General features: G+C 44.3%; 1 protein-coding gene across 1 annotated transcript; it reads right to left on the bottom strand.

Annotated features, from left to right (window-relative positions):
- Nucleotides 1-10687: 10687 nt before the first annotated feature.
- LOC130155102 (bone morphogenetic protein 2-like) lies at nt 10688-15555 on the bottom strand. The gene is made up of 5 exons (XM_056352055.1): nt 15225-15555; nt 14891-15033; nt 14021-14137; nt 12640-12841; nt 10688-11179 (listed from the first exon to the last, which is right to left on the bottom strand). Exons 1-5 carry the CDS (start codon nt 15553-15555, stop codon nt 10737-10739), a joined length of 1236 nt encoding a protein of 411 aa, XP_056208030.1. The 3' UTR covers nt 10688-10736.
- Nucleotides 15556-15684: the final 129 nt, after the last annotated feature.

The following is a 15684-nucleotide window of genomic DNA, read 5'->3' as shown; positions in this document are numbered from 1 at the left end:
CACGGCTCTGTCAAAGCGCCGGATAATTGCCGCCGGATGGGTTTTGGGGGGCCGCTCTGCACACGCCTTGCCTTTCCAAGCGATCGTACCGCAGCAAAGTTTGATTTTGTTCACAGCGAGGGGTCCCTGGATTTATGCTCGCTTCCCGTCTGCAAATGATATGCGGCGGGACCCTTTGCAATTACTTTTAAAATGCATCCGAGACATAGGCTCAGCGGAGAGAGATGGCCCTTGCCTCAGCCCGGGTGAAAATTAGACTTTAAAGTACCCAGATGAAATTTTCAAGTCAGGGACGCGGGATTGGATCAAATCGCATAAACTGCAAAAAAAGCAAGTATAATGGCGCATAATTGGTTCTGTAATAGCATTACACAAGGATAATAGCCTGTTATGGCCCCCTGCACATTAAGTGCTTCCCTGGCGTAAAGCCTTTATGATATTAAAGGGGGAATATAATGATATTTTGGTTATTAAATGCGTGTAATTAATTTATGCACCACTGAAAATAAAGTTGGTATTATGACCCACTCAAGATGCATCAGAAGATGTAAGTCAGACAACTGTTGATAAGTTCTGGTGTCTATGTTTCGTCTAGACTGCTGATTTTATTTTGGAACAATTGCTGCTCCGGCAGACTACACAAATTTAATATTTTATAAACATTGTAATGTTCTGTGCAGGAAGGGCGAGCAAATCTACACAGGCGCTCTTAGATCTGATGGGAGTTTAAAGACATAGCACGTTCATACCAGAGCAAAGGAGATGGATACAGGCGATAAAGGTCCAGAAACAGACAGAGATTTTGAAGAGAAGATATCTTTTGAAAGTTATTCTGCATATCTGATCTCATCAGATAAAGACTAATAAGCCCTAGAAATATCACCTGCTCTATCTGCCTTTCACACTAGGCACAGATGCGGAAATTCGCCATATGTATATTCAAGCTGAAGTTATGTTTCAGTACTGTAAAGTATTGTTTTAGCAAAGCAAGGCAAGAATTAATTGTACCCACGATCCAAATTGATTTGATCTGATCTTATCCATTCACCTATAATTTTAGCATACTAGTGATAGATTCAGAAAGCCGCATTCAAACGTGTTTATATATATATATACACACACACACACATGCACACACACATACATATATTTACACGTATACACATACATAGATGCTTTTAGGGATACCTGTGTTTGACAACAGATACTGACTTACCATCCAGGCAAGTCTCTGAACAGCAAATATACTATGAATTGAGGCAGATTTTACAGGACTGTACAAGACCCAAGACCAATGTTCTGAATCTGACTGCACTCAATAATAGCAGCACAAGCTTTAGGTCAATTAACCTTAAAAGGAAAAACATAACCCAGAGGTGCCGGCTGGATCTTCCCTGCCAGCCTGTCCATCCTAAGCTTTAAAATCCATGCAGGGCTGGTACGGCAGGATCCCTTTGCAGAGAGACAGATGTGCGTTTTCTCTGATGTTGGGAAGAGAGGAGTGAGAGAGTGTTTTATCATAAGAACCCCTAATAAAATAATAATAACTTCATTATGGCGCTCTACAGGCCTTGCTCTAGTCAGGGGGCTGCATTGCTCTTTTGGCTCCAAGACTCACTTTCCCCAGCAGTTTGAAGCCTGCAAGTTCAGCGCATTGCAGGAGGCAGAGAGGGTGAAATGGAGCACGGGGAAGTGCTCCAAGTCGCTGCTTTTTAAATAGAAGCAGAAGGACCCCAAACCTCAACAAGGGCAAGGCTCAACTTTCTCCCAAGAAGCAGCAGCTGCAAAACAAGGAGATAAATAAGCAACATACAACCCCCCACCCCTCGCCAGCTCGGTCCCTGTTTAATTTTAATGCACGAAAGGTGGGGTCGACATAATTAAAAGTTAGCGCCTGAGAGCCTTGGGTGCCGTTTGCGGGCGGCGGCAGCGGCGCGGCGCGTTTCAGCACCACGGAGAGCGCCCGCCGCTCCGCGCCCCTGGCAGCGCGCCGCGCCCGCCCGCTGGGCTGAGGCAGGGGACGGGGACGGGGACGGGGACAGGGACGGGGACGGTCCCTGCCCGGGCAAGGCTGGGATGCGGCCGGGGACGGTCCCTGCCCGGGCAAGGCTGCTCTCGGGCAGCGTCTGGTCTTTCCGTGTCCCCCGTGTCCCCTCTCTGCAGCCACTCTCCCGCGAAGCTGGGACCACAGGTAAAGAAAAAACCTCAGTACATTGCTTTCGATCCCGGCTAGTAGGCAACCACTAAAACCAGGCTGCAGAATGAAATAACATAGAGGTGAGCTATAATATTTCAGCAAAAGATCCCTTTTAATGCAAAGTCCTTAAAGTCTTACATGCATACATCATCATTATTATTATTATTACTATTACTGTTATTTCTTCAGTATGAGTTACTGCAAGCAAAAGTCCAAGTAAATATAATTCTGGATAGATGTTTTGCTGATTGTGTCTGTCTTAAAGCAGAGCTGCCCCTGTGCTGCACACACAAACATACCTCTTCCTATTTTTCACCCATGACAATAAAACCTAGGACTGAACTGATGAACAAAATCACTGAATGGACGTTTTCCTTAAGAGCACTCAGCTTTGAGGGCATCATTTGTAAAACTCAAGAAAGTCTAAGTGGCTCAAGTTTGACGAAATGGCTCTCTAGCCTTTCCATGTCCAAGCACTTCCTTTCCCATGATTCCCAATACCTGACCACAAAAAAAGGCTAGCAGCTAAAAGGTTATTTTACCCTAATTCATGTGCAGTAAAATGTATTTTCCAATTAACCAAATTTGCCGATTTGTCCCGCTTGGACACTCTTATAATTTATAATGTAAAAGTGTTCTTTCTTTATCTAAAGACCAAGGTGACTGCTTTTAATTTTCTGTAACCTCTTTACACTTGATGTTCACCAGACTCATAATGTTAATTGGCTTCATATACGGATCATCAGTTTAATGAAGGAATAAATTCTATGTTGCTTTATGTCCCTCTGTTTTAACAATGATTGCTTTAATGAAGAATGTGATGTGTTTGAAATCAAAGCTGCAAAAGACATTAGAGGTGTTGTTTTCCTTTTTTTTTTTTTTTTTATGATGACTGAAATGCTTATTTCAAGCTAAAACCATGAGGCTTCCATATTTCAAAAGCTTTTATCTAAATAATTTTCCATGGAAAATACTGACACGTTCTTCAGCAAAAAACTTATTTTAAATTGTAAGCAGAGACTGAGAATAACACAGTTTTGTAATATAAACATCCCAAATATCTCTAAGCTGATTTTATACCACTGCAGTTTTCATTCAGAGTTTAAGTAAAACGCCTAGTGAGTTAAAAGGAGCTATGCTGCCTAAATACGGAGTATTTTGGGGTAACTAATACATCTCTGTCAATCGACTGTATTTCTATTGTTCACATGTAGATGAAGAAAATTATATGGGAGAAAGAATTGTCAGTTCACACACAAAAGCTCTGGGTTGCTGTAATCTATTTCTCCCCATGGGAATTTTAGGATTTCGGAAGCAGGGGCAAAATGTAATGAAACATGGGCTTGTAGAGGTAGGTGACTGCAAATCAGAGCATCAATTAGGTCAAGCTGGAAAGCAGCAATTAGACCCAACTGCATGTGCTGGTTATACTAGCTACAGCAGGTTTAAAATGTACAAAGCAAATGCATTCTGGTAATTGAACTTTTACATTCCTGGTCCCATTTATAATGAAAGTAAGCCTTTTTTTTTTTTTTTTCTTCCTTCCCTTTAATGGGCAGTGCATATACTGAATTATTTTTTTTTCTCATTTGAGAGCTGCTGTCTGGACTGAAATTATATGATCCTTAGATGTGGGAACATGCAACATAGAAGAGGAAAGTCTCTAATCAAAGCCTGGGTCAGGGCTGAGCAACAATGGATTTGGACAGAAATTTCATGACATGGCAGAGAAGGCACATGAGAAGGAAAGGATATTAGCTTAAATTACATACCACTGAGAAGTCATTCATTGCACCAGTCCTGATCCCATGACCTCCTAAGTTGATGTCCCCACAAGTATTATATTCATTCCATTCAGGTCACGCCAAGCTTCAAGTAGACACACGCACATCTTCTTCTCCATCTGCCACACATTACTGTGTCTAAAAGAACAATGTGTTTCTTTTCAGAGCTGGCCAGAACTACAGTCCTATGGCCAGAACTATATGAACACTCAGAAGACAGCCCATAAACCATACTTTGCCCTCCCTCCCTGTGAAGAACAACAAGGTACTTTGTGGCGTCTCTAGTGGCAGAGAGGGTTAGGCTGCCAGAAGCCTTATTCAATAGCAAAAGTTCTCTACCCAGAGTCATGCCTTTACAAAACCTGTGCCTGGTCCCTGCATTGCTCACCATTTGAAGTGACTCAGAGTGCAGGCTGAGACTATGCCAGGGTTTGCTGGGGCAAAACAGCACTGGTTTTCAGGAGGATTGTCTGTTTTTTTAGTGACGACTTCATATAAAGGTGTTTCTTCCCAGATGTGCTCTTTCCCACTAAAAAGAGTCTTCTAACCAAGATCTGTGAGAAAAGACTTTCAAGGGATCAGCTATAAGAGTGAGGAAAAAGTAGTAGCATTACTTGAAGGTAGGAAAATGAGATACAGGAAGACTAATTGATTTGCTCAAGTTGTCCATAATGGACAGCTACTGCAGAATAGAGCAGCAAACTCAGACTGTGTAAGTTAACATCTTAAACATTTGACCTTGGCTTTGGAGAAAAGTTTTTCCCAGAAGAAGCTGCTCCGGCTTACCAGAATCCAATGTCTTTGAAAATTGAAGAGATCTCAAATGAATGTGGATGCTATGATTATTGACATTATTTACCCTGGTCAAAGGCAGAAAAGTGATTTCCTGTTGCCTAGAAAAGGTACCCAAAGCTACTAGAAGATTGAATGCTGTGGAGGTCAAAGTTGAAAAATTGAGACACATGGTATCTCATATTTAGGTTTGCACTTTCTTTGAGTCGTCCTTATTCTTCCATGGACTTGCCAGTTTATTTGGAATTTTTCAGGTGCTTGCAAGTCTCAGGAACTGGTCCCTGAAATATATGTCAGTTTACCAAGCTAGGTTTTTGCAAGCAGATCTGAAGCAGGGTACTGGGATTTAAGCCATAACACCGCTTTCTGTCATGAGGCCTGGATGCACAGCATCACCAAATCATGGTTTCAGTTCAAGGCCAATCACATCTCAGTAACAGGCCATTTTTCCACTTAAAGGCAAAACTACAGGTTTTGTTTCCTAAAACCAAGACAGGCTGTGATCTAGCTCTGAAATAGGGCAGTTAGTATCTGCATTGATCTATAGATCCTTGTGGCAACAGAAAGTTAGCAGTCCCTCTTATTCTGTTCATGGCTTCTAGCAATCAACCTAGTAGAAAGAAAGAAAACATTTAATTAGCTGCTTTAAGGCACAATTGTCTCATTCACCAAAGGTCAATTCACACCTGCTAACTACTCTCCTTGGAGGTGGGCTACACTCAAGGCCAGAATGGGAGAATAGGCCTAGGTGTGACATACTTTTGCATGAAGCCATTGAAATGCACCCTCCGGATGTGACAATGTTCTCAAATTAGCCCTGAGCACCCCACCTCAGTTATTGGTAAGTAAGTAGTAACTGCTTTGGGAAGCAGTTTGGGATGAACCAGGAGGGAGGCTGCCTCTGTACATGAAGGCATGTGCCCATGTGTGCACCTAAGAAAGAACCCACATGTATACATGCATATGCTCTTATGTATTTGCATGTGTGATCTTAAAGGGACTGGAGGTAATCTGGAGGGTTCAGTCTCTCTGGGAAATCCCTGGAATTTACGATAGGCACCCAGTTTCTCTCCTCTCTTTTTAGGAGACAAGCTCCAGGGCTATGAATCAAGTACCATGGGTTTTTCAAGTAAAGCACAGAAATGTCCCATTTCCTGCAGGAAGAACAGGAACTATAGTAACTACTCTTGGCAGTCTGGAAACAACTCAAGAGCATTCCTAACTGGATGCCTCATACCGAATATCATTTTCAAGCCTGCAAAGCAGACAGAATAGACCTGAGGCCTTTCAGCTGCTTTACAGCATTGCTGTGCTCCAGCTTCCTCAGGGCAGGCATATTTAAGTTATCTTCCCCTTCACAAAGGAAACCATCCCAAACCAAATTCCCCAAGCCCATCCCTTCTGCCTTACCCACCCCCACAGGCCATCCCCAGCACATGCCTCCTCCCGCTTCAGTGCTCAGAAGCACCTTTCCATCATCTGTATCTTGTGACAGAAACACCACAGAAATCCCTTAAAACAAACAATTCTACAAGCAGGAGACCGTGCAAGTCTGATCTCTTGTGGATCTGTGCTCTTTACCATTAGTTCTCCACCACAACATACTCAGATCCTACTACCATCCCACAGCAGTGCTCCTGGGACTAGGTTTAGTGCTGTCCCCACCTTATGTGATAACTGCACATACCTCACATACCTGGACCTCTTTGGTTGCAAACCCTGGCCAAATTCATTATCATGGGGTTAAGCATAACCCTGCAGCTTTACCAGGGGGTTGGATTCTCTTTCCAGGCATTGTCTGAGTCTTTCTGCCTCTGAAATCCTGCTTTCCACATGCTTGTGGGTATGAAATGCAAGGTGTGTTGTTTACCATAAGAGAATCACACTGTTCTCATGCTACGGAGAGGATACAGAGATCCATGAGCTGTCAGAGATCCAAGCCTGCAGCCCTTCAGTTGAAGAGCTGAGTGCAGTACAGATGTACCACCATGGATGGCTGATAGGGCACTCCACCACTGCCAGCCACCAGCTGAGCCAGCTCAGACAGCCCCACACCAAGCTTCAGTGAGGCTTGGAGCTGGAGACAGGAGAGAGATGCTGCAAGGCTTTCAGTCCTTTAATGTGGGACTTCTCCTCTGTATACCTCCAAATTTCAGTCTCTGGGGTGTTGATGCTTTTGGTGGCATCCTGCATATAAAATCTGTGGTCATTCCTTTTTGTTTCTGCTCTTTACACGGGAGAGGTCTTCAGGGCCAGGTGTACTCCTCATTGGTCTCAGTACAGTATTTCTCACAACAGGGTTTACCACCAGCCTTGCTTCTGCTTGCTGCTGTTGTGATGCAACATGTATTAACAATGCACAATCTGAGCCACCAGTCCTTTTCCAGATTGCCCATGCTGAAGATTACTCCTATTCCCTCCAAAACCCTAGCTATTGCTTTTTGTTATGCCACCTAAACATATGATCTTCTGATTAAACCAAGACTCCAACGTGTGGCATTTCTAATTTTGGAATTCTTACTTATTTCAGTTAATGAACAAGAAAATACACCTTTATGCTAACACGAGACAGAAAGAGAGATGGGGAGGGGTCAGGGAGAGAGAGAAGCATACTTGTGCTTAATTGTTATTCTAATTACAAGTTCTGGTGTAGTGTAAATTTTTTCCCTTGGCATCATTATGATCCTCATTTCCTTACAAAGTCCAGGATAAACAATTCCAATATATTTTGTTTTAATTATCAGGGTTTAATGGGGCATAATGAGAGTATGTTGAGTGGTGCAGAAAAAAATAATTTAATGTGTGCAGAACTACTGAGTGCTCCTAGCTTGGCTGTGCATATTCACCTATTGTAGGGCAACACTATGTTAGCTAATATGCAATTTGCCCATCATTTATTTATTAATCAGACTTGCTTTTCAATAGAAATTTTTCCTTTTTTCCCCTGGCATCTGAAACAAGAAGAAAGCCATTAAAAAGTCCTGGTAAAAATGGGCAGTTCTCTGAGTCAAGCAATGAAGGATGCAGCTGATACACAGCTGATGGTGCTAGAAGCATCTGTCATGTCATGGACAGAAGATTGGAGTGTGCCGGACATAGAACCTGCCTCAGCCACTCCGTTCCAAATGCAGTCCTTCTACAAGCATTGTTTGGCAGTGAAAACTTCTGGCTCTGGTTCCTGGGGCCCCTACCAAAAGAAGCATAGATAACTATCAGAAGTCACCATTCCGAAATTACCTTGTCCGGACTCTCACTGTAGACACATTTCCCCATTCCCAAGGTGTGGCTCCTACAGATTTAAAACACCACAGATACTTCTGCAGTTAAAAGGGAAAACTGTGGAACAGCAGCATGGAAAATAAATCAGCAAAGTGAGATTGTGACCCTTTATGCTTTCCAAGGTCCCTTTTTGCCAAAGGCAAAAATCTGAGCCCATGCAGCAGTTAGCATCACCCTGCTACCAGATTTATACTCCACTCTACCAGGGTGACCATATACCAAGATCAAAACACCCTGTTCTCTCTCCCTGCCCCAACTCAGAAGTTTTACATAGAAGATTTTGCCCATTTGTTTGGGAATTCTGAAGACGAGGCAGTGTGCTCAGCACGGCGATGACGGGCTGTTCTGTGGAAAGGATAAATACTTTTTTTCTGCTATGCCAGGCACATGCAGCAGGTTTGAAACATTCAGTCGTACTGAAGACCCTGTGCCTGTGCTGTATAGCTCCACACCACCAGCTCAACACATGGTCTGCTGAATGGAAATAGAGGAGCTGTACCACAGCCTGTTTCCCTGGCTTGGGGGAATCAAGCCTTTTGTACCTAACAAAATTGAGCTTTCTGAACACTTCACTGCCTGTTCCAGTCTGGACTAAGCACCAAATCCTCACCTTAACCACTGCTCTCAGCAGCAAGACCTGCTTTTGGAGCTGTTCTGACAACAGAGTATCACGGCTCTGCTGATACTTACCCTCCATACCATTCCAGGGAAAAAAAATAATGGCAGAAAACCCTTCTGTCCACACTGACCCACGGATGCCATCCTTTCTTTCCAAATCCTTGTCATGCTCAGGCTCCTCTACTCCACATATTCCAGGCTACAGTTCTGATAAGCACATGCCCTACACATATGGCACAGCATATATTGTACCTGTGAACAGTTATTTCTTTTGTCCTGGCTTCCTAACTTAGTGAAATTTTAATGAAGGCATCCTAAGATTTACAACATGCATCAAAATAATGCACCAAGAAAACTGAAACCATCTCAGGTATGTTCAGTTTGGGACCTCCACGAGCTAGGCTTTGTTACCAGCACAATGTGTGACCAACCTGAAGGGCTTTAGTCTTTGTGCCTAACTCAAGTGAGAGTTACAAGAAGCTTCAATGTGAGTTTCACTTCAGGAAAAATTACTGGACCCTCCTCCCTGAAGGGTGACACACCCATTCTGCTTATTCATTGTACTCCTTGACATGGAGTCAGAGGACTGGATACAGTGTCCTCTGAAGCCAATAGGCACATCCTCTCTTCTGGAAAAGTATTTGATTCATGATTCTAGGAAGGATGTTCCAAAACAAAACAAAAACCCAGACCAGTGTTACATTACATTTATTTGAAAATTATAATTTTCTATTACAAATTAAGTTAAAATACTCCAAGTGTTTGGGTTTTAAATAAAATAGATTTATTACAGAAATCAGTATTTACAGAAAGAAAAAATTTACATAATTTCATCTTTTTGTTTTTTTAAAGAATGTCACTGGAGTAAAAAAATTCTCCATGAAGTTTCTACTCACAGGAGGCATCACGTTCTGTGAGAAGTCAGCCTCCTTCAAGGATTAATGGAGGCAACAAACCTAACCAGGTTTAAGTTACAACTCTGTGAGTTGACTGAGGAACTGCAATGGGCTGGTTCCCTGCATTAAATTGTAGCAAGACTGAAAGACCTCAGGAGGCCCCCTTCCAAGTCTATGTCCTATACTTTGAGGAAGAATGGAAGGGAACAGTGAGCACCTTCCATCAGACTTGCCTCAGATACAGGACCAGGCCAGCATCCAGTATGTTCTCACAAGCCTCCAAAGCTTAGTGGTCTTCTTTCTTCCTGCTAAATGACGGGGATTCTGACCCAAGCTTAGGATCCCATTGTACAGCCACTGTATAAATACACAAAGGCAATCAATTTCTGCGGCCACACAGCCTAACAGCCACAGCAGACCATGGTGGAAGAGAATGATTTTACAAAGAAGGGGACTGGCTGACTCTATCATACAGAGGTGTGGCCCTGCATCAGAAGCCAGATTTGCTGATTCTCAGACAAATACTGATGTATGTGTTCCCTCAGACTGGCTAGCAAGTCCCATGGGGACTTACAAGGTCTCTGCATTTGGTAGGCTACAAAAGAACAGGGGGAAGACGTGCATTTCTGGGTAATGCATGAGCTACAGATAATAGAGGCCTCTGACATTAGCTCTGGGCTAATCCTGGGCTCCTGAAAGCTCTACGCAGGAGTGTACATACCCACTGGATCATGCAATCAAAACTGAGTAAGGCTGTGTTACTAAGAGACCTGCACCCGGTCCTGGATGGAAGCAGGATACCATGCCTGTTAAATGATAGGAAACTCTGAGTCTTAATATACAGAACAAGACCTTAATTTGAACAGTCAGCTAACTGGGTTTCAATTCTTCCACATAGCAAGTTCCTGTTTTTAATGGTTTCCTCTGGTGTACTGGCACTCAAAGAGCTCTCCACGCAGGTCACCATACCCTAGAGAAGCCCATGGCTCTTTGACAGCCAGCCTTAAACATGGTTCCACAGAGCCACGGTGAGGGGAAGAAGATCTGAAGCACAGCTGCGTTTCTGGCTCTCCTGCCCTTTAAACTGAAATGCCATCTCCCTTGGTATTATCAGTGGCAAATGGGGAACTGAATCCAAGTGCACACCAAATGCAGACAAAAGAGGTCCTGCTAATGACAACCACACCTTGTTGCCACCATGTCTTTATAATTTTTAAGGACCACATTCTCTTTGTCATCAAAGTAGAGAAGATTGAGGGACTTCAATTCATCTGGCACACAGCAGGGCGTGCTAATATCTTGAGACAGTTTAAGTGTATGGACTATGGACTGAACTGTAGCATGATTTGTTGCATTTAGACTTTCCCCCAAGGGGAAGAGACAGGATCCTTTGCAAGAAAATGCATTGTATCCATTTGGGTAAATAATCCATCCTGACCAGCCAATAGCATGGAAGTCAACGTAGAATTCCCTTCGATGACATGCTGTTACCTGGCTTTCGGCAGAAGGGAGTGCAGCAGCTCGAGGTCTCCTGCTCATGCTTGCACTGCTGCTTTCGATGATCTGAGTTTCACGAGGCATGTGTGAAGCATCATTTTTGTCAGGGTTCATCTCTGGTTCTGAAAGGAAGTTGCATGTTAATCTTTCTCAAAAGAAATTAATTTCCTAAGTACAGTATTCTGTATGAAAGTCTATTCCACAAATCTACATCAAAGTCTTCAGACGAGATTTTAAAATTACACTTAAACTGTGACAGCACCAGAAGGGGTGTGTATTCAACTGCTGTCACGCTGAGCAGTGCTAACAGAGGCTGGAAATAATGCCTTTTTCTTACCCATACACTTGCAAAGCAGAGTGTGCTCTTGTAAAGTAATATTTAAAAAAAATAAATTCAATTTTGGATCTGAAAACACTACCACCACTTTTATGGAACTCTGCTAGAGAACGAAGCTTACCGATAATAGTTTTGCTTTCTTAAAGTATCTTTTGAGAAGCCTTGATAAATGTCCACGGAGACCACAAGATCCATGTACAGAGGCTGCAAACCACTAATATACAGGCTGGTGGGAGAACTACCTGTGCAGATCCACTGACCACAAATAACAAGCAGGTCAACGGAGCTTCTTCAATGAGAAATGGGTATCTACTTGCTCGGTATCTTGTATAGAGCTTGATTCTCATTGGATCCAGGATTTCACTATAAAAATTTTATTTGGAAAACAAACAGGCCAGCCTCATTTTTGTTTTTAATCAATCTAATCACCTACTTCTTAATACTGATGCAAGTCCTACCTAGTTTCTTTCTAGTACGAAAATGCAATGATTTACCAGAAAAACCTGCAACCCCAAAAGAGAATAATTTCTGCCCCTCCTCCAGCTTTTGTTCTTTGGATTTATCAGGCTCTAAAATCCAACTACAGCTGGATTTACTGGAAGACCAGTGGGAGAGGTAAGGCACTATGTTTTGTAATTTAAAGGACGAGGCGTTGTCTTTGATGAAAGCAGCCTTTAGTCACAATGCTAATTAGTCACTGAAGTTAAATAGGTGCTTAAAAACCAAGCCAAGGACAGAGAGGCTTAAATTGCTTATTTAACAACCTCTTCTACTCTTGAAAACCGCACTTAATAACTCTACTTACAGTTACTTTACCAGCATTTTCACAAAGTTTTCCAGGTCACTGGTTTTTTTTAGCCTAAAAATAACCTACAATTTTCATGCACACTTCACCACCACAAAAAAGAAATATAAACAGTAATTAATTCCCCCTCCTCCCCAACCCAACCTAATAGAACTTCCACCCCTTTACAAACAAAACAAACCAGATTCCCCCTAGGCTTTATGAGTATGTCCTGCAAACACGTTTTTTCTGAGGGGAAAGGCAACTTAAGGTGCTGGGTGACCTATTAGCATGAGCTATCAGATCAAACTCTGATCAGTGACAAAGCTGAACTTCAAACCTGTTCAACACTGCAAGTAAATACTGAGATTAGGTACACATGAGGCAAAAGATAACAGAAGATGAACAGGGAGTTCATATTCTACAACACAGCTGCTGCTCTCACGTGAACTTACTTGTGGAAGAGGGCGCAAAGCTGGAAGACCTCCGTTTGTTACTGTTGGTGAAGAGGACAAGGAAAGCATTTCTAGTCGCCTGCAAAGCACCCTGGCTCTTAGCAAACTTAACCACGTTGTGCTCAATTCTGTTGTTGAATACATGTGTTGTAGTTATCAAAAAGCCATGGTTGCAGCTGCTGTTTCCAACCCACTTGGAAACCTGGTAATGACAGGGAAATGAAAAAATATTGTTTCAATATTCTTATTACAGCATTATGATTAAGCAATGTTTATATTAGGAAAAGGGAACAGGCAACAAGCTAGGAGAGCATAAGAACGTATATTATGACAGAAATAAGGTAACTGTATAGCTGAGACTCAATTGAGTTTAATATTTAAACCAGTAATTCAACATTTAAAAATACAAAATACCATATGCATTCCCCAAAGCTACATTTACAGGAAAATAATTAATTTCAGAAAATTTAGTAGTGAACAGATGAGTCCAGGAGTTAAAATTAACATTAAAATAAATCCTCTCTGACTTTAGTCAGGAATTTATTTTTCATAGCAATCTTAATAACAAAGTAATATGAACTCTCCAGACTTTCCACACTATTAAAACTCATTTAAATCTAACAAACATTGCATTTGAAGAAACCAACCCTGCAACTGAGCAAGTTTATCTAATAGTTATAATTGCAGACTAATAGATAAGGCTAGGCCACTCTCAAGCAGGGCTATCATGACCTGAGATGCAACTCAACCACTCATCAAAGCATGCTGGTTTAGTCTGATCATAAAGCTCAGGCAATAAAAAACACTGTCCGAGAGTACAGATTTAAATCCAAGAAACCGTATGCTTTAAACCACGTTTGGCTTTTTGCTGTGGAAAGGCACTCACATACTATTACAGTTTAAGGATATCTATAAAACAAATCTTGAAACTGAAGAAGTCTACAGCAGAAGTTAAATGAAAAACAATGGAACCATGATAAATTCCAGAAACAGAACGTTAAAGCACACTGCTGTGTAGTAATGCCACCAGAATAAAAAGGAGAAATGAAAACCTACTTGTAGCACACAATCAGTGGCATCTCCTTTGGCAGCCTAAACAAGTTTTAATCACAATGACATAATTGGCCTGATGTCCCTCCTATGGACTAGGTTTGGGTTACTCAATTCTCATCATGCCTGTGCTGCTAGTGGCATACAAACACTTCTCCTTTATTTCAGGTAGCACCAGGTGTACTTTTAAGTGTTAGAAACTTCTCCTTCTGCTTCTGTCTTTCAGTTTGAATTGACCGCAATACCTAGCATAAATACAATGCTGGAGTTACGAGTTGTCTGTAATCTTAAGAGATGTAGAATTAAAATTCAGACAGAATTCTCTGCTTACTGTCTCCGTGACGTTGAATACTTCCCAGCCTTCTGTGTACATGGACAACAATCTTGATGCAATGAGATGTCTTTTTTGTGGCTTACTTCCATTCTCCAAAAGCTCATACAGTTCCACCTTGATGAGAGCAATAAAACAAAACAGTAAAGAAATGAAACCAACTACTTTTCCAGCAAAATAAGGAGGATGAAAATTATCACACTTCTGCCACGTCATAGCTGTAAAACTGTTCCGTCATTCTAAACCAGGCAAAAAGTAGTTTTGAGACAGTTTAACAGAAAACCAAGTATCACTCCATACATCTAGGTGTGTTCTGTACACATACTTCTACACGTGCAGGATAGTAGACTGTTTGATATTACAGAAAAATATCTTGACCATCCCCTTTTCTTTCTATATTGAATATCTGCTGCCATGAAAGGCTTCTGCTTCCCCACATCTTTGTCTTCAGGTTTCCAAAAAGCCCCATCCTGCATTTTGCCAAAAGAACAGACTCAGTATCAGAGTCCTCACCTGCCCTATTTTCCTATGAATCCCTGAGGGCTACTATTATTTTCTGGAGCCGCTCAAACAGATAAATTTCGATTTAAACTTTAAAACATCTCAAATCCCAGAAAAGCACGGTCTGGCCTGAGCCAGGTCCGACGGCGGTACCTCGGGGGGGAGCCCCCTGCACAGCGCGCAGCGGTCAGCACGCTGCCACAGCCAAGCCTTGCGCCTGCTCGGCACGCTGAACGCGAAGGAAAAGTGAGTATGGCAAACAAATAAAAGTAAAAATAACGCAGGCTGACGTGCTAAGTGGTCGCCCTCCCCGTCTGCAGCCCGGTTAGCAGCGAAGGCGCCTGCGCTGGACAGGCGGTTCCCGCTTACTTTGCAGAAGTGCCTCACGCCGGCCCCCGCCGCGCGGCCCCGCCGCAGCCCGAAGACGCGGAGCTCGGCCCGCAGCACCCGCTCGCTCCTCTCCACCGCGCCGACGTCGAAGTGGAAGCGGTGCAGGTCCGCGCCCAGGGGGACTGGAAAAGAGCCTCCCTCAGGCACACGCAGGGCCCCGCACTGTCACCCGCGTTCCCGCGGCGGCCGCCGGCCCCGCTGCGCCCCGCCGGGGTCCCGCGGCGGGCACCGGAACCCCCCGCCCGGCAGGTGCCGCCGCTGCGGGGAACTGCCCCGGCGTCGGGCCCCCGGCCCCGGCCCGCCCCCGGCCCACCTCGGTCCTCGAAGCTGCGCACCACGTCGCCCTCCAGCAGCCCCGGGGCGCGGCTGATGCCGTTGGCGTCGGCCACCGCGTTGAAGAGATCCACCATGAACTGGGGCGGCCGCTTGCGGGGCAGCACGTCGGGCGGCAGCGCCTCGATGTCGAAGACCTCCCGCAGCCGCTGCAGGGCGGCCGCCAGGACCCCGTCCCGCGGCGCGGGGACCAGGGGCAGGCCGCTCGCCGCCGGCAGGCTCAGCAGCCAGGCCAGCCCCAGCCCCAGCCCCAGGCGCAGCCGGCGGGCCGCCGTGCCCGGGTGCTCCGCCGTGCCCGGGTGCTCCGCCATGGCCGGGTGCCCCGTGCCGCTCCGCGGCGGTGGCCGCACGGGGCTGGGGGCGCCGAGCTGAGGGCGGCGGGGCGAGTGCGCGGGGCGCCGGGCAGGGTGCGCAGCCCGACGGCCGCTTCCCGCGGGGGT

Source organism: Falco biarmicus, chromosome 9 (assembly GCF_023638135.1).
Source record: "Falco biarmicus isolate bFalBia1 chromosome 9, bFalBia1.pri, whole genome shotgun sequence".
Lineage (NCBI taxonomy): Eukaryota > Metazoa > Chordata > Aves > Falconiformes > Falconidae > Falco > Falco biarmicus.
This window is presented reverse-complemented; position numbering and strand designations above follow the sequence as displayed.